General features: G+C 43.5%; 4 protein-coding genes and 1 long non-coding RNA gene across 9 annotated transcripts; 3 read left to right on the top strand and 2 right to left on the bottom strand.

The window, feature by feature from the left end:
• Positions 1 to 226: 226 nt before the first annotated feature.
• Positions 227 to 6,488, top strand: LOC135677167 (protein ALTERED PHOSPHATE STARVATION RESPONSE 1-like). 4 transcript variants are annotated; one of them, XM_065189158.1, is made up of 6 exons: positions 227 to 392; positions 1,487 to 2,461; positions 2,785 to 2,859; positions 3,192 to 3,406; positions 4,336 to 4,559; positions 5,447 to 6,488. In XM_065189158.1, the coding sequence occupies exons 2-6, from the start codon at positions 1,549 to 1,551 to the stop codon at positions 6,123 to 6,125; spliced, it is 2,106 nt and encodes a 701-aa protein (XP_065045230.1). In that variant the 5' UTR covers positions 227 to 392; positions 1,487 to 1,548; the 3' UTR covers positions 6,126 to 6,488. The 4 variants fall into 4 exon arrangements, with proteins under 4 accessions (XP_065045230.1, XP_065045229.1, XP_065045231.1 ...); XM_065189157.1 differs by having other exon boundaries at positions 229 to 392; positions 1,523 to 2,461; XM_065189159.1 differs by lacking the exon at positions 227 to 392 and adding an exon at positions 456 to 645 and having other exon boundaries at positions 1,523 to 2,461.
• Positions 6,489 to 8,499: 2,011 nt separating this feature from the next.
• On the bottom strand, positions 8,500 to 10,421 carry LOC135677168 (F-box protein At5g46170-like). 2 transcript variants are annotated; one of them, XM_065189162.1, is made up of 2 exons: positions 10,150 to 10,421; positions 8,500 to 9,914 (listed from the first exon to the last, which is right to left on the bottom strand). In XM_065189162.1, the coding sequence occupies exon 2, from the start codon at positions 9,765 to 9,767 to the stop codon at positions 8,706 to 8,708; it is 1,062 nt and encodes a 353-aa protein (XP_065045234.1). In that variant the 5' UTR covers positions 9,768 to 9,914; positions 10,150 to 10,421; the 3' UTR covers positions 8,500 to 8,705. The 2 variants fall into 2 exon arrangements, with proteins under 2 accessions (XP_065045234.1, XP_065045235.1); XM_065189163.1 differs by having other exon boundaries at positions 8,500 to 9,808.
• A 1,654-nt stretch (positions 10,422 to 12,075) lies between these two features.
• Positions 12,076 to 12,914, top strand: LOC135677165 (calmodulin-binding protein 25-like). Its single transcript, XM_065189156.1, has one exon. The coding sequence runs from the start codon at positions 12,187 to 12,189 to the stop codon at positions 12,772 to 12,774; it is 588 nt and encodes a 195-aa protein (XP_065045228.1). The 5' UTR covers positions 12,076 to 12,186; the 3' UTR covers positions 12,775 to 12,914.
• Positions 12,915 to 14,038: 1,124 nt separating this feature from the next.
• Positions 14,039 to 17,983, bottom strand: LOC135677163 (putative disease resistance RPP13-like protein 1). Its single transcript, XM_065189153.1, has 2 exons — positions 14,705 to 17,983; positions 14,039 to 14,437 (listed from the first exon to the last, which is right to left on the bottom strand). The coding sequence occupies exons 1-2, from the start codon at positions 17,981 to 17,983 to the stop codon at positions 14,417 to 14,419; spliced, it is 3,300 nt and encodes a 1,099-aa protein (XP_065045225.1). The 3' UTR covers positions 14,039 to 14,416.
• Positions 16,006 to 18,262, top strand: LOC135677166 (uncharacterized). The gene is made up of 4 exons (XR_010514562.1): positions 16,006 to 16,140; positions 16,225 to 16,293; positions 16,389 to 16,445; positions 17,306 to 18,262. It is a non-coding gene; the product is annotated as an uncharacterized LOC135677166 (long non-coding RNA).
• Positions 18,263 to 18,367: the final 105 nt, after the last annotated feature.

Genomic DNA, 18,367 nt, shown 5'->3' with positions numbered 1-18,367 from the left:
TAAAATGATATATTTAAACTTAGGATGCTCGTCGGAAAAATCAGTTTTGTTTTTCGAAAATTTGCCCCTTTTTTTTTTTTTTTTTTTAATTGCCGTTTATATATTATTTACTCTTATATTTACACTTCTTTTCGTTTTTCTTCTTTATTATTACAGAAAAAAGGGGGTTTGGTGGACCCCTACGCGGTCCCCACCCTCTCTCTCTCTCTCTCTCTCTCTCTCTCTCTCCTCTGCTCTGCTCTGCTTTCTCGGCCACTGAGATCCTCCTCCACCTCTCTCTGTCTATCTGCATGAACTCCCACAAGCCCGATCATCCCAAGATCCTGGTCTGATGAGCTCTACAACAGGATCTATTGCTGAGCAGAACCCGTAGCCCCACTTCTCGGCCTCAGGTGCCCCGAATCGCCTCGATTTCTCTTCAATTATTGCCTGTTTCACATGCCTCTTGCTCGATGAATATATATCGACGTTGTTCGATCTGTTTTGGCAATCGGTTGTTCGGTTACAGCTTTCTCGGTCTTTCTTTCACGAGAAAGTATTTCTTTTACCTTCTGGTTTGCCTCCCACTGACAGATTGGTTTTTACAGAGAGGTCGAGGTCTTGTTATTGAGGATTTTTGGTCGTGAGTTGCATACTCTTTATTAGGTTCGTCTTTACTATTATATGCTGGTTCTTGTGACGACGAATGATTTTTGCGAGATTCCAATCTGTTGCTTCGATTTCGAAAGTTGTGCAAGGCTATCGATCAGTTATCTGTCATGGATTTCACCTTCTCTGTTGGTTGGATTTGTTCCTGTGTCACCATTGAATTCGAAAAAGAAGCGCTTTATCTTACTCGAGATTGGCTTCGGCCGTGTTGGCTAGCCATTTTTCTTAGTGGGAAAACTACGTTTCTATCACATTCATTGTTCGTGATTCCACTTCGAACACACATCTCGTTTGTATTAGATCTTTTCTGCAATCTGCACGATGTCCGCCCATTTGAAAGGTCCATTTTCACGCGTATCTATCTTGATGAAGTTCATCATGGGATTCCGGAATAGGTTTCTGATTGAAGTATAAGAGAAGTGGTGTAGGATTAAGATAATTATTCTTTTGACTTGTTTGATGCGTCTTGGATGCGATGTTGCATGATGAAGTCTCGGATAAAATGGTTTTGGTGAAGGCTTGCGCAGTCGGTTTCAGTATATGGATGTTGAATGTCATATTTGATTTTGGATTTCATTGGTTCTGATCCGCAGTAAATGGATGTTGAATGTCATCTTTGATTCTGGATTTCATCCGTGTTGAATGAATGTTGAATGTCATCTTTGATTTTGGATTTCATCGGTTTTGATTTGCAGTAACTCTCCAACCTGAACCACTGCATAAGTAGAAATTGTTCTTCTTTGATCTGTCTCTCTGGAGGCCTATTAGAACATCCTTCTTTGCCTTAGATGGCTGATGGCCTTCTACACAACTATGTCATTAAATATTGTTTTCGCAGAATCATAGCTTACGATATGCTGGAAACTATGTACAGACTTGTGGGTTCTTGATCTCGAAGGAATGGGGGCTACAAACTCAAGGATTGAAGAAGACAAGGCCCTTACACTATGTAGAGAGAGGAAGAGGCTTGTGAGACAGGCTCTGGACGAAAGATGCTCACTTGCAGCTGCTCATGTTTCTTATATTAGGTCCCTCAGAGAGACTGGAATTGCACTTCGAGAATTTGTAGAGACTGACGCTCCCAATGAGTCTTCCCTTTTTACACCAACATCTGCAACACCTGAGCCTCTTGCTCTGACTGATACTCCGAAGCACATTGTGTCACAAACAGATGAAATTCCATCCTCTGAAACTCCCCCCACACATTCAGGGACAACATGGGATTTTTTTGCCCCTTCTCATCCTATTGACAACCAGCTTTCATTTCAAAATGGGAGAGGATTGAACCGTGGCTTTGATAATGCTGATGAAATCAGACGCCTCAGGGAAGAGGAGGGCATTCCAGAACTGGAAGAAGATGGAGACAGAGCCTCCACAAATGAAGAGAATGACTTGGACTCAGAAGATGATTTTGACCACCCATCCAGTGAACCCTTAGTACAAATGTTTGAAAATCGAAATCTCATTTCAGAACATCTATTAAAAAGCGAGTCCGCAGCCATTCAATCTGAGAAAGATATTGTTTCTGAAACTAAACATCAAAATGGGGATGATATGAAGCTCACAAATGATATCAGTGAGACCACCGATGAAATGACGCCAACAAAGGCAGCATCTTATATAGTCGCAATTTCTATGAATGGAAAGGGCAAAGAAACTGATCCAGAAACTAAGAATGAGGCAAGAGATCCTTTGTCATGCATGTTAGAAATTGCAGATCTATTTCTGAAAGCTTCTGAATCTGGTAAAGAAATTCCAATGATGCTGGAGGCAAACAAAGTGCAATTTCGACCTTTATTTGCTGAAGAAAAAGGTAACACAATAGTAAATTTTATTGAGTTTCTACTTACCATTGCACGGGAAAAAGATCCAACCAAAGGTTATGCCGCAGATTAGCATCAAACATCTCCCAGGCCAGATATGTAATTGTCCAAGGCTTCTATCTGTAGATGTGCATGCCTATGCATGTTAACACTTTGCCTATTATGTGTCATTGATTTTTTTTCCTGGTTATCCTTTGCATAAAATTACCCAAATAGACCCATAATGCTAAATGTGTTATTTGACTTGCATAATGTATCACCTTCTCCTTTTCATAATATAACTAGGGAATTTACAATCAAATCTCTTATGCAGCTCACGCATCGAAGGTATCTGCATTCATCATGGGCTACTTTGCTTGTTGTAAAGAAGAAACACCTCATCCTCAGGGTAGGTCTACCTCGCTTCCTTTACAATATTGTTCTTGTACTCGAGCATTGTTCTTCTCATCTATAACTGTTAAATTTGAAATCAGAGTCAAACTGTTATTCTAAGGTACATGATCGGGCAGAGTTAAATGAGTTCTAGTTCTGATTGTGATTTCGGACATTTAATAGTTGTAGACATGTTATCCATAAGATTTCTGTCCACGTTGGTATTTGTGTGTGTTTTTGTTGGAGGGAATCTTGAGTAAAAGAAAGCTTTTGTGATTATGAAGCTTTTAATATCTTGAGTTCTTTTGGTGATCATGAAGCTTCTAACCTCTAGAATTTGTATTGCAGTTTCTGCTACAAATGAGGTGAAGTACTTAACATGGCATAGTTCAGTGTCATCACTCTCCTCATCATCCAGGAATTTTCTTGGTACAACAATGAAAGATGATACAGAGGAACCAAGCAGTAATCTCTTCAATAGCATATGCATGAATTCAGGTAGCCATGCCTCGACATTAGATAGGCTATACGCTTGGGAAAGAAAACTTTATGATGAAATTAAGGTTGGTTAGTCATTTAAACCTTATACGCTTATAGGAATTCATTATTTATTTTTTTGTCTTATATCCCTTGTCTGTTTATCTTGGGTAATTAAATCAATATCTGAGTAGTTAATTCAGAGTACTAGAAATGAGTACAAGGGAAAAAATTGATATTCCTAATCATGAAAAAGAATATTGTACAATGGTTTGATACAGGACCATCGAATTTGCGTTTTTTGACTGCATATAATTGGTATTTAATAATCAACATATCATAATTGGTCAATGTATACTGGGGGCTTGTGGTTTGCACTATGGACCAGCACATTTTACTAGAGGCTTGAATTCTGTACTCTATTGCTAATTGTATCCTTTTCCAAAATCAAAGGGGATTCTGGTATGTGCTCATATTCGTGAATTAATATCTGTTTCATTGATTGAGTCTATAATTTACTTCCTCCTTTTTTTTTCTTAATTATTACATATTCAGTGTCATCAGCATACCTCAAATGCCTAATAATTTATTTGTATCAGCATACTGGAATAGACTCTATTCCATAAAGGAAAGATTGTGTTGAATGATATCATTCAGAGCTATCATCTGTTTAAGCATCCTGCTTAGAATTACATATTTGACGTAATGGTATATCTCATCTCTAACTAACAATTGCAGTTCTTCTATCAGCGTTGTTACTTATTGTTGTCATTAATTATTTTTTGTGAAGAAATTTTGTTACTTGGATGTTGTTTGTTCATAAAGATGTTCCAAGACAGTAACCGTCCATAATGATCCAGCACATTTCTTTTGCTTGGCCCATAATTTCCTTGTTCTGGGACCTATATATTTTTCCTCTTGAGTTTAATTGCACTGCTCTTGCAACTTTCTATCAGCTGTCTGATTAACTGCTATTGCAGACAATATCTAACCATTTTTCTTTTGTATATTTCAGGCATGTGGTATATTACGGAGGGATTATGGCATGAAGTGTAGGCTGTTGAGGCATAGAGAGTCCCAAGGAGAAAATCGAATAAAAATTGATAAATCACGTGCTGCTGTTAAGGACCTTCATTCGAGAATTCATGTTGCAATCCAGAGTATCGATTCAATATCAAAGAAAATAGAGGAGATAAGGGACAAGGAGCTCCAACCACAGTTGGAGGAGTTAATTGGAGGGTATAATTCTTTTACCATCATTCATTATTATAATCATTGCTTGCCACACATGAACATGTAAGATATTCGTATTGGCACTACCATAGTTTGTTATGTACACTTAATTGCACAAGTGTCATACTCTTTCACCAGAATCAACTCTAATCATTCATAGTACTTAAAAGTTGATGTGCTTAAAGTCTCAGCTGACCCCTGATCAAAATAGATCCAGATGGGCTTCAATATGCTGGTCACAGTCAAATTAGCCTGTTTTGACTGATCATAGCCACAGACCAACCTATCAAAGGAGGATCTCCCTGATGTGAAACTCCATATTCAACCAATTATTTTGGTTTTACAGGCTCACCCTCCCTCTCTCCTCTAAAATCCACCATGATTTTAGGTGTTTTTCAAGTATGTTGATCTTGATAATTGTGTTACTTGGGTTTCTTCTTTCCTTGTAGAAGAGATGCTACATTTTCTAGATGACCAGGTTAACTGTCTTTTAAGGACCCGATATCTTTTATATGGCAAGAGAACTTTCATGGAGACAATTTTCTTGTAGAACCATATCATAGAGAAAAAAATGGGGTCACAAATGAGGTGAGCCTGCACAACATGTGTGGCTGTTTTCTTTGTAGCCTTCTTTCAGTGATGCGCTTATTTATTACTTGCGAAACAAAACAACTGATGAAATTTTCTTTTACATATTGGACCTGCATCTTTATCTAGTTGTCTGATACTATACAGTCTTTTCATGTCTGTGACAATTTGCAAATGATTTCCAATTCCTCTGAATCGTTAGGTAATCGCATTTACTTTTTCTGATAGTTGCCTCGTGTGATGTTCTCGAACCTTTGTTCCTTGAATTTGGTTGACTAATATATGTTGCCTCTTGTTGCATGCAGCTTAACTAAAATGTGGAGAACGATGCTCGACTATCACAACCGTCAGTACAACATTATCATGTTAGTTAGCGACAATGGGAACAACAAAGTTTCAGTTAGGTCCGAGTCGCAGCATCAGGCTGCTGACCTCGAGTTTGAGCTGAATGAACTGAGTTCAAATTTCACAGGATGGATGTCAGCACACAAATCCTATGTTCAAGCAATCAATGGATGGCTTCTCAAGTGCATAGACTCAACAGTAAAACAGAACAAGTCATCTAGAAGAAAGGCCCAGCGGTTCTCTCTGAAAATAGACTTGGCTCCCCCCATCTTTGTTACTTGCCAAAATTGGTTGGATCTACTAGAAGTACTGTCGACTGAGGACGTGGTTTCTGCTGTAAAAGATCTGGTAAATGCGACGACCCATTTCTTGCCTCACCAAGAGAAGGGTCATGGGACTTCAAAGTCATCTTTCTCATTGCCGCGGAATGATGAATCAGGAGAACATGTTCTTGCAAATGATTCCTCTGTTGATTGGAGTCTGAATTATGACCACCTGCAATCAGCCCTCAAAATCTTCTTGGATAGCCTGAAGGCTTTTGCAGCGTCATCGGTTTCAAAGTATGAAGCTCTCCAGGTATCGATTAAAAAAGCTAAAGAGCTTTATGAAGGAAAAGCAGAAAGCAGGTTTAGGGAATAAAATCTGCCCTGTCTTCGGCCACAAAACATCATAGTGTTGGTGATAAAACCACCTTAATAAATAAGTTGGTGGAATGAAACTTTTGAAGTATATATATATATATATATATATATATTGGAGGGTGCCTTGTACATCTTTTTTGGGAATAAAGGGGCTGTTAATGGTGTTCATGTAAGTAGGATTTAGCCGTATGCAGATGATTTATGTACAATGTAATGAAGGTTAGCTGGAATTAGGAAATGCAAGGCAAGAGGTTATTAATACAGTTTACCAGATGTTCCGATGATGATGAGTGAAGAACCATCATGATGAGATTATCAAGTTATACTACAAAGCTTATCTTTCAAAAGATGTTTATGCTTACCTACTGGATTTGGATTGAGAAGGGCCAGCTGGCATGTGATTCATAACATAGATTCTGTCTCTCTCTCTCTCTCTCTCTCAAGTAATACTGCAATGGTTGTCTTCAAAAAGATGTTTATGCTACTTGTTGAACTTGAACTGAGAAGGGCCAGCTTGCTGGCATGTGAATCACAACATATATAGTGTTTTATCATCTCTCTCATTTGAGGACATTAGCAGACAAGCTGGTCTGTTGCAGTGGTCACTTAAATTTGTGATGTATTGATGTACATGATTGTTACAAAATAATCCAAATCCAAAAATATCCTCAATTCCTTTCTTCATGTAAATGCTTTTAATGAAAAAAAAAGGGAAGACTTACTCTATGGAGTCATGGAAAAGCAAATCAATTTGTGGCCACCAGTCAACAGTGGTTCCTTTTTTCTTTTTTGTGGTAAATTACAAATATATGGATTATCCAATGAACTAGTGTTTATATACCTCATCAGTCTTAAACAAAGTTCCACAATGATCTCTTTTTGCCATATAGAAGGGAATCAAAAGCTCATATGCTTGAATTCTTCATATATATATATATATATATATATATATATATATATATATAATATATGTTCCAAGGAGTTGCAACTTGCTACCCTCATCAGTCTTAAAATAATAAGGTGGTCTTTGTTCATGTTAAGCTGCTGCTCTCATGCACCTGCTCAACTACTTCCAAGCATCATAAAGTTTTGATTTCCTCTAGAGGTCATGAAGCTTAACTTGGACACATCACTGAATTAAACCATAATGAGGCTTTTTTGCATGCTCTAATTACCAATAATAAAAGATATGATCCAGTTGAAGCTACAAATCTAATTGAGGTTGACCTCATTATAGAGTTCTCTTCTTCTTATTATTAATTGTTTTTATGCTTTCTACCGTCTACGTTCATGTCTGCTTCCACCAACGGGTCAAATTTGCCATGCGGAAGAGGCTAAAAGAAGTTGACGAAAGACTATTTTCTGGCCACAAGTTTCACAATCTGAGTCACTCTCCCGCAGAAATCAGCAGATTTATATGGTGTCATCTGTCCGTTGATGATTTTACAGTATACAGTATCGAATTGTACCGATATAAAATGATTATACCATTCAGTATATAGTATCGTATCGTACCGAGCGAACGCCGAAACTCCGGTACGATACGATATTTTAATTCTTGACTGTAAATATAGGTAATTTACATCAGTGTTCTAAAAATAAAATAATATGTAAACTATATCTATTTAGCATCACTTTTGTTGCACTGTCAACAGTCATATGATACATCATCTGATGTTAATGTATTAACAACAAGATGTTGTAGCTGTCCTAATGAAGATACATCATCTGATGTTAATGTATTAACAATAAGATATTGTAGCTGTCCTAATGAATCCAAAGACCATCAAGGAGTCAATGCATATAATATGTGATTGGGTCATTGCACCAAATTCTACATAACTATTCCATTGACCGAGTACTCGTGCAGATGACATGGCTCACTGCAAGTGCTGGGAAACCATGTGGAAGAAGCTAAGCTAAAGAATGAATCAAGTGTTTGTTCCATCTACTAATTTTGGTCACCAACAAACCAATATAGTTAAAAGATTTTATGTGGAGAGACAGGCCAAAACTTCAAGGAGACATTTCAACTGCAATCTACTAGTTGGTCAGAAAGAGATGACTAAGAAATTTCATGCCAGAGTTGGATCAAGGATCAAAAATAAAAAAAAAAGAAACAGAGTCGAAATGACCTCGCATGAACGAGAAAAGATCAAGAGAATCCCGAATTGCCGAGAAAATTTTCATGTCCAATGATCACGGAACTCAAAAGAGAGACAAGAAAGAAGAAGACCTTATTGGCCTGTGGGTGTCCTAGGAAGTGTTTGCCACAATGAAACACAGAGAACAAGGTTCCACATACCAAACAACTACAGCAACTTCCTTTCAGTAAGAAACAGTGATAACATAGGCAATAGAGATGTCAGCACTCACAGCTAATGGGTTGATTCCTGCATTGCATCAATGATTATTACTGTACATATACTCATAAGAAGAAAGAAAAGATCATGGCTGACAATTTACTACTAATGATCTGTAACACTGCAGATATATGTGTTGAATTCTGCTCTGTAAAAGACTAGAAATGAACCATGGCAAACCTGCAATAGAGCTGATGCGGCACGGTGGAATTGGCTCAGAAACCATTTATCTCCATTAGGTAGATGCGTCGCTCAACCAATGAGTTCACTGCAGCATCCAGTGGCCCTTCGAACGCCCCACGGATGAACGAATCACACTCTTCCCTGTCACTATTACCATCTGTGTCATCTGTGGCTGGGCTGATGGCCACCAGTGTAGCGCCCTGCATCGCCATCCCCTCGGGGAGCTCCAAGTACGGCGCATATCTTAGCTTCATGTTTGATGCGGGAAGATGAGTCCTAGTTGATGACGCCGAGGCCACCAATGGCTTCTCTCTGAACTCCTTCAGCTGCTCTATACCCATGCTCAGAGTTCCCTGTCCATCGGCATCGGTCAGGACCAAGCTCTCCAGTGTTGGGTGATCCTCGATGATCTCCTGGAGAAGGTAATGGCGCGTGGAAGCGGCAATCAGCGTGCCGATTGCCCAAACTACACGCAGCTTGAGGCCTCCGTTCGTGTAGAACGACTCGGGCATGCTCCCGTCGTCCTCTGCCTTCCCTGCTCGGCCCGATGAAGGTGGCAGGCGATCCGTCGGTGTTCCTCCCAGAATGACACAGCTCTCGAGGGTGCTCCCGAACTCCGCCCTCCACCTCAGAAGGACCCCGTCCTCCGTTCTGACGTCGCCGGCGGGGAGTTCGATCCGCAGGCGACGAACGTGTCGGAAGTTCTTGAGGACTTGTGCAGGGGAGCGGTGGGATACTTGTGGCAGGAAGCGTTTGCCACCGCAATGGGGGTTGTGGAGGTTGCGGATGGGTCTCAGGATGGCGAAGAGCATGAGCTTGAGGAAGTGGGAGAAGCACTTCCTTGGTCTGGGGAAAGAGAGGGTTAAGGATCTACAGGAATCGCCATCGACGGTGACGACACGGTCGATCTTGACGTAGACATCATCAACCAGGGGGACAAGAGAGCGGAAACGCCTCGACACCGCGGCACAACGGCCGAGGGACCGGGCGTCGGCGAGCTTGTTGAAGATGATGAGGATCAGGGGGTCGGGGATTCGATCGAATTGGTCGGGAAACCGAGATCGGCCAGCGCGGATTTGGGATCTGGATTTCATCTTCTCCAGGGTCGGATCTCAATCCCTTCTGCTTCCAATGCCTATCAGAAAATTCCGATTGCACAAGACAGATTAGATTTTTACCAGGCCTCGGTGATGCTCATGGATTCGTCGAGTTGCAGAAAAACCTCCAAACTCATCAAGGATCTGGAAAGAATCAAGAAACAAGAAAATGCTCATCGATCACACAAAGTTGTCCTTACCAAGTAGAAGGACAAGAAGAAAATATTATAACTCGATCTAAAGATTAGAAAACTACCAGCAAACTCCACGAAAAAAAGATAAACAGTGTAAAGAACCAAACTTTCGCGATCGACTCTAAATCCAATGACACGGATACTTCGAAGCAGAGAACTTTTAGCATATCGGACGAAAAAATTACCCGAAAAATCGCGCGTTTCCGCAGGCCGGAAAGCCCTCAACTGCAATCAAGACGTGGTCTTTCGCTGTGAAACTGCTCCCGCACCTACCGGAGGCCACTTCCCACCCCTCCCCCCCAACTCCGCCGTGGATTCAGTAAAAGCAAACCCGATCTACCCCTTAAATCTCTTCACAGATTTCGGAGACTAGGGCAGGCGATCGAGTGAGAGATCAGGCCTCTTCCAGCCAGGGAGACAACTGAAAGCCGCGATTGGGATTCGGGTAGGAAACGCCCGTCCATCGATCTCTCGGCTCCATATATAACGGTTCTTCTCTGCTGCGTTAACGGCGTCGTTGCGGGATCCGACGGGCCGTTATCTCGGGTGGTCTAGGATACCGTATAGGGATGCCGCTCGGATACTCATACGATACCGTGTAAGGATACCGTATCGCGGACGCCGTATCCTCGACACGTGTACAATTGTCTCATGTTGGGTCGGGCCCGGTCCGGGATGCCTTGTCGATACGAACCGGAATCAAGCCTTGGGCAAAGCTAGGCCCGTTACAAAAGAAACCCGGTCTAGCGGCCCAAGCCACAATCGGTGGTATTCCCAAGGCCGAGACAAGTCAAACAAATGGACAACACTGTCGCTCTGACGACCCCAAAGTCAAAAAGAACACTGGGTTGAGCTGTAAAGGGCACAAACCGCCGATGAAGAGACTGCATTGACTTGGAGCTTCTGCATTGCACATCGTGGATTCCCCTGTAGTCACTTGGCAAGTTCCTTGAGTCAACACATCCCAAATTACCATTCTGGGGATCAAAGAACGGGGTCGAAGAGGTGATATCAAGTCAAACCGGAAGACTCCAACCGTTGTCAGAGCTCTTTGTGGAGGAACAATGAGTTTCCCAATACCGATCATAATATATATGCACAGCGTTTGACTTGTGACATGTATAATAAGGTGGCTGGTGATATGGAAAACCACAACCTTTTTAACCTCTTCGGAGATGGACTTGAGAATGGTGCCAACGAAATGAAGTCAACGGTAGGTGGTGAGTTTGTTTCATTGCCTGGATCCAAGAGAACCGAGCGTCCTGTTTACCGGAGAAAACGATCTTGTCCGTCGGTAGCTGGCCTTCACCCGCCAGATCTTCCTGATCAACGGTGAAGATTTATCTAGTAAACCAACGAGCTGGTCTCACAGGAGCTGTTCCTGCGGGCACAGCCGCCATCCGTCCTCCGCGTTCCGTCGTGCCACGTATATATTTACGTAAGGTTACGTCAGCTTGGCAGGGGACGAGATCGCTCAGAATCCTGAGTGGCATGATGGTAATTAAGTTGGAATCTGACGACGATGGCCCCCCACAGCGACGTGGCTTCAAAACGTGTAGCAAAAAAGATGTGAGGATGGTAAACGAAAGCCTCCTATTGCCGAGGCGTGATGGGCCCCGCAACACGACATCAAGCGCGTGAAGGATGGAATTAAGAAGAGACCACGCTTGACGTTTCGTACCGAAGGCGGGACCCACTGAAGTCCCTCATGCGGAGTCAGGTCCCTCGCAGACCTGGTGGGCCCAAAGGTGAGACCGGCGTGGTATCTTCGGTGGGCACCGGAGTTCAGGTGCGGAGGGAAGCACCCTCCGTGGGAAAGCGGTTCGGAACAACGCGGCGGTTTTGATCCGAGTGACTAGGACAGTGCTTGGAGAACCGTGCTCCGTGCTCCGTGCTCGGTATCCGAATCTTCGCGAATCGTAAAGCAGCACACTGGACTGTGCTGCCCAGTGTGTACTCTGCCCCCAACACGAAGCCGCGGTCGCCCGAGTCCGGAGCCCGTGGATACACGTGGCCCGATCGACGCGGTTTGTCCGCCTCTCGCCCCACCACCACCGCCGCCTCATTAAAAATACCCTCCGAGTTGCTCCGCCATCCTCTTTATAACTCGCTCCCCCTCATCTTGTTCTTCTCACACCCTGTGATTGGCTTCGTTGTTTCTGCTCGTCCAACCGAGAAGAAGAAGAAGAGAGAAGGAATAGTAGCTGATTGGTACTGCGACTATGGCGGAGAATTGCTCGGTTCTCGATACGTGGATGTACCGCTCCTACGCCTGCATCTCCGAGGCCGCCATCGAACGCGAGAACGACGCACTCACCAAAGCCCTCCAGATATCTCTGCTCGCAGATTCCTCCTCCTCCGCCGCCGCCGCCGCCATCCCCTCCCCTGAGTCCTTCTCCACCGCCACCTCTTCCCTCGTTTGTCTCCCCACCGCCGTCAGTCAGTGTCACCGCCTGGACCCGCGTGCCGGGAGGGTGGCGAAGAAGCGCAGGTCGCGGGCGTCGAAGCGCTCGCTCACCACCTACATCGCCGCCGACCCGACCAACTTCCGCGAGCTGGTCCAGCGGGCCACCGGAACTCGGGCTGGCGACTCGGCCGGGGAGCACCAGTATCCGGCGGCGGCCGTGCAGGGGAGCCGTCTTCTTCCGACGCTCGACACGTCGTCGTTCCTGCGCGACCGGGCCGATTTAGCCGGGCCGGATGTAGCCGCTTCGTTCGGGCCGGCGATGGATGTCCCGGTTCTTCCTGAGTTCGACCCGTTCTTTGTGGTGTCGAACTATCCCACGCTCGACTCGTGGGGCGTTATCTAAACATCTATTACCGTGGCTGTTTTAAATGACGTCCGATGACCATCGGACGGCTTTGGGCCACATTGCATATGTATATTTGTTCTCCTTGTTCCTCAGACTGCTAATGTTAGCTCTGTGTAATTGATGTGTTTCGATGAGTAGATCTCAAATGATTCTGCGACTTCTCATAAGAGTCTCCCTCTATTCCGAAGGGGTCGGAGGAGGCTATTAATTCCTTACAGCCCTTAACTTATCCAATCACAAGAAAGGTGTGGGATGGGTACACCATAAACGGGTACCGACTAAGAAAGAATGGCTTCGAAAGCCTTCCCTAAATTCTGCTCACCACAGGTGAGACTAATTACGAGAAAGTAGGAAACGTGCCGTCACAGCCCGCGATACAAATCTAGATTCTTCCATACGGCCACAGAAGCTTGGTCATCTAACCGGTACACGGTGAGTCCACCGGCGAGTGTGGCGACTTCTCGCGGATTTAAATGGCGGGGAGGCAAAGCTTTCCATCGAAGCCAGAAAGTGTCGCTCGTCCTTCGTCTCGGTGCCTTCTCCTCAAGATCCTTGGCAGAATCGGCGAGCGCCATCGTCGAGATCTCGTGTGATGTGGTCTTCTTATCCGGTGATCCGGTAAGCTTGATTCGTTCTTTTTCAGATAGGATTTCGTGTCATATTTTGGTGGGATTGATCCGTATTTGTTTGTAGGGAGCAAGCTTGAAAGGTTTGGGACTAGGCTGGGTTTCAGCTACTATTAGTCAGATCTTGAGATGAACCTAAAGCATCATCAGATTTCCCCGATCGCTTCATTAGGGCTTCTAAATGCAGAGTCCTCATGGTAAGCATCCAGTTGCGGTAAAGCCTTGCAATCAATATATCCAATCATTCGCATTCTATCCTCTATCATTATGCCACTTAACAGATTATATTATCTTAATGCTATATATGACAATTTGATTGCTTGTGAATGTTCCTTTTCCAATTGATCTATGAACTTAGGGGGAACACAAGGAACTGATGCTCTGTAACAAATTTGAGTAAATTATAGGGAGAGAATCAAAACAATTTCAATCAACGAAAATAAATCTATTTAAAAGAAGAGAAAAATGGTTGCAAGGCAGTGATGCATAGAGTTCATATACGAGCAATGTCAAAAGTTGAATGAGTTGATTTATTTCCATGGTTAACATTATGTTTGATGACATGGAATCGACCAAATTAGAGGCATTCAAGTGATACAAGAACAAAATTTTCTTGAAATTAGCTCAAATATGAGTGATGGTGAAATCTGAATGAGTTAACTTTAAGCCACAAGAAACATAATGTTCAATGACAAGAAATCAACTAAATCCAGTGACATTCAACAAGTGAAACAAGGGCGACTGCTGTGACCTTTCCAACACCAAATGCCATAAGGTTATCTTATTTCTGACCTTTCCAACACTAAAATGCTGTATCATCATTGGGCACTTATTTAGATAACTGGCACATTGAAGCACCAGAAGAATGCCGACTATACTAGTTTTTTAGAGCAGACAGGTGCTAGCACAACAAGCATGGTAATAATTTTGGTTGGCTCTCGGAAGGAAGACTTACAGCTAGATGCCAAATTAAAAGGGTTAAAACACTTCAGCGTCCAGATATTCTATCCTTTTCAACTGTCTTCATATATTCCCTGCATTGAAGTATCAGAAGAAAGTGAAATCACTTTGAAAGATGATGACAAATCAAAATAATGTTGTTGTGTGGGACTTTTGATTTCTTATGCAGAAGTCTTCCATGATACATCAGAATTTCTAATGGCTCTTTTTGCTAGAATATGTAGATGTTTTACCAGAGAAACAATATCAACAAAGGCAAGTATAGAAAGAAGTGCTCAAGTATTCATTCTTAACTAAAAAATGCTTAGTGTATATTGAACTCAGAAGAAAAGAAGATTTACCTGATCAGCATCTTTGGTTCGCTCTGCAGCAACCAGATGGAAATCTTTCTGATCAATGATTAGTCGAGAAATGTGAACTAGTTCATTACTCCCATGTCCGTGGCACCATTCTTCCAGCAAGGGACAATTCAATATCTCCAGAACCTGAAGTGCAGGCGGCAGCTTATGATTTGGTGAGAACCAGATGCCAGGACATCTTCTGATTTTGAAGCGTTTGAGAAAGACAAGATTAAGCAGATGTAACTCCAAGAATGCAACATGGCTTGTGTTTTGCTGGCAGCTTGAAATATTAAACTCTCTGATTGCATGAAGATTTTCTAGCGGCAAGGATGCTAGGTCCTCAGATTCACAAATACTCAGGTCCTGAAGCCTGGAGATCAGATCTTGGGGCATGGAGGACCATATCATCTCATTACAACAGCCTTCCAACCTTGTAAGTGATGGTAGCATTGGGAGGGCCATCAGCTCTGGGCAGTGCCAAATTACCAAATTCACTAATGAAGGGAGGATGTGTGGCAATCTCCTTAACTTAGGACAATAATTCAACTCAAGATGACGAAGGCGAGGGAATGAACCATCCTCTACATAAGACCATTCCTGCCACCTGTACATACTTCTGAATTGAAGCGTCTCCAGAGAGGGAAACCCCTTAATCCTGATCATAGCATCATGGCCACAAAACTCCTGACCTATGTTCTCTAAGCCTGATAACTCATTAAAAGCAAGGTGCCTGAGCAGTGGCAGCTGGCCTAGTGGTGGGAGGACTTCACATTTGCTGCAAAATTCAAGTTCAACAGAGGCTAAATTGGAAAAGGAAGCATCGCCCATCCAGTTGGGAAATTGCAAACTGTGGTAAGAACGCACAACCAGCTCCATCAGATTTGTATGAGGACGAAGTTTGTCAAAAACAGTCGTCTCCAAACCATTACATATTTCTTTAGGTACTGAGACTTGTACAACATTTTCTGTGGAAGTCTGAAGCTCATCATGCACGTTGCTTAATGATTGGTTATCCTCAACAACTCTGTCAAACAGGCTGAAATCAAATTCACCAAGGTTCCCATAGTCATAATTGATGCCAGAGGACAGAATCAGTTTTGCAATGTGTCTTAGATCCTTTAAAGCATCCTCGACATAGTCTACACTTGCCACGTTGTGCAGTCCAGCAATCTCGAATTTTCCTCTGAGATTTACCAAGTCCTTCAACTCCATTATTGCACAGTTTTGCTCTCCATGGTCAACATAAAATGTTGATAGTGTCTGAAGATTAGTCAACTTTCCAATTCCCTGTGGCATTGGAATAATTGAAACATATCTTGGCAGATAAAGATGACGCAGGTTGGTGACATTTGTTATGCTTTTGGGCAATTCTTCTAGTTTCTCACTATCTCTCAGGTCCAACGGCTGCAGATTGTAAAGGCCACACAAAGATTCAGGTAATCTTCTAATTTTTGTATGTCTGAGACCAAGGTAGCGCAAATGTATAATGCTGTCGATTGATTCTGGCAAACTTACAATAGGGGTTTCACTCAGATCCAGAGTGCGCAAGAACTTCAAGCCAACAAAAAGGTCATTCGGCATACTCAAAGGTGAGCAAGCTTTGCTCCACACATAGTCAACATCACAAGTATCTAATACTCTATGCACAATTAGAAAGGTTCGTAAAACCCTGGGTCTGTTGCAGGAGCGAATGAATGGCCCAAGTTCTTCAGGACACAACGATAAATGTCTTGCTTCTGAGGTAACAAAGCTAAAATTCTCGTTCTTTATCCTACATATTTCCTTGCTTGCAATAGTTTGCACAAGATCATGAATTAGGTCATGCACAGTAAACACATGTTCATTAGCCCCTATTTGCTGAAAGAATGATCGTCTCAACAACTCATCGAAATACTCCACACCAATGTCTTCTGGGAGTTTTCGTCCCATAGGTTGGATAAAACCCTGGGCCATCCACAGCTGAACCAGTCGATCCTTCTTGAACAGGTATCCTTTGGGAAACAATGCGGTGTACGTGAAACATACCCTCAAACATGTAGGCAAACCATAGTAGCTTAGTCTAAGAGCTGATGAAACCACACCATCCAAACCAGTGGATTCCCAAACACCACTCTGCAAGATGGCATGCCATTTCTCCTCATTTTTCTCAGTGCATAGAAGTTTACCGATCATCTTAGCTGCCAATGGCATGCCTTTGAGTTTTTTTGTGATCCTCTTCCCAATAGCAACTAAATTTAGGTTACCAGTAAGATTTTGGCTTCCAAACGCATGATGTTCAAACAACAATTGACACTCCTCTTCAGGTAATGGGATGAGGTTGTAGGACAGCACAGTCTGCATGAACTTGGCAACTGATTCACTACGAGTCGTCGCTACAATTGCACTGCCTTCAAGACCTACACTTAATAGGGCTCTCAAGGAATTCCAAAGGGTTTGGTTCTCATTCTGAACATTATCTAGCACTAACAGGAATCTCTTCCCTCTCAATATCTGGCACTTCAGAGGTTTCCCGTGATCTTGTTCAACATAAATATGTTTCATGTTTGTTACTGAGACAACAATTGCTGATATTAGTCTGATAAGATCGAAATCTTCTGACAGATATACCCAACCTCGGGCATCGAAGTGGTCTCTAATGGTGGCGTCGTCGTAGACGAGACGGGCGAGAGCGGTCTTGCCGACGCCCCCAGGGCCTACTATGGGGATGACAGAGAGGTCTCTTCTATGGTTGGCCAACAACAGCTCGATCACTTCACGCTTGTCGTCGTCTCTACCGCAGACGACAGAGTCATCTACGTTGAACAACAACGGCGGTGGGAGCTCGGCTTCTGCATCGAGCTCCCGGCATGACTCCCAGTGGAGGGTTTCACGTTGTTTCGCAATCTCATCGAGCCGCTCTCTCAAGCTCCTAATCCTGACTGCAATGCCATGTTGAGATGGAGGGTGGGTTGGGTCATGTACCTCCTCCGGCGGCATCTGAGCTCCGTTGTCGGTGTTGGATCGAGCCAGCAGCTGGAATCGGCACTCATCGATCAAGTCCTCGGCATCATAAGCCGCTCCTCTAAGCTGCCTGAGCCAATGCCGCACGGTCTCGTCCTTGCCGTTCTCCTCCTCCTTCGCCATGTCCGCGGCCAGGTGTTGGATCTGAAGCATGCTTCCGTTGAGCTTGTCGAGATCATGGTGAATGGCTACTGCATCTTTGGATGGGGATTGAGACCGTGGGCGAGTTACCAGGTCTTGGATCAGGCTGAGCGCTGAGGATAGGACAGCAGCGGCCATAGCCGAAGATGGACGGATGGGTGTGGTTTCTTCCCTTTTCCGTTTTCGTTGTGACTCTCCCAAGACCCATGCCCCAAATGTAGGTAGCCGTAGTAGCGACTATTGGGATTGCTTGACCTTCAAGGTTTCTCTTGCCTACAACGACGTTGGGGTTCAGTCAAATTACCCACTGCGCAAGCTTGCTGTCACGAGGAGGACCTGGGTTTGGTCAACGGGAGACCACTTGTTGCCCAAGCTTCCTCCTCCTCAAGTCAACTGCTACATTCGGTTCATGAGGCATCTCTCTCGCTCTCTCTCTCTCTCTCTCTCTCTCTCTTTAAGCAATCGAAGGACAATGAGAAGAAGCTTTGCTAGAGTTGCTTTTATTTTGCATATCAGCCCCTC

Source organism: Musa acuminata, chromosome BXJ1-6 (genome assembly GCF_036884655.1).
Source record: "Musa acuminata AAA Group cultivar baxijiao chromosome BXJ1-6, Cavendish_Baxijiao_AAA, whole genome shotgun sequence".
In the NCBI taxonomy this organism is placed as follows: Eukaryota; Viridiplantae; Streptophyta; class Magnoliopsida; order Zingiberales; family Musaceae; genus Musa; species Musa acuminata.
The sequence above is the reverse complement of the archived record's forward strand: the minus strand, read 5'-3'. Positions and strand labels throughout refer to the sequence as shown.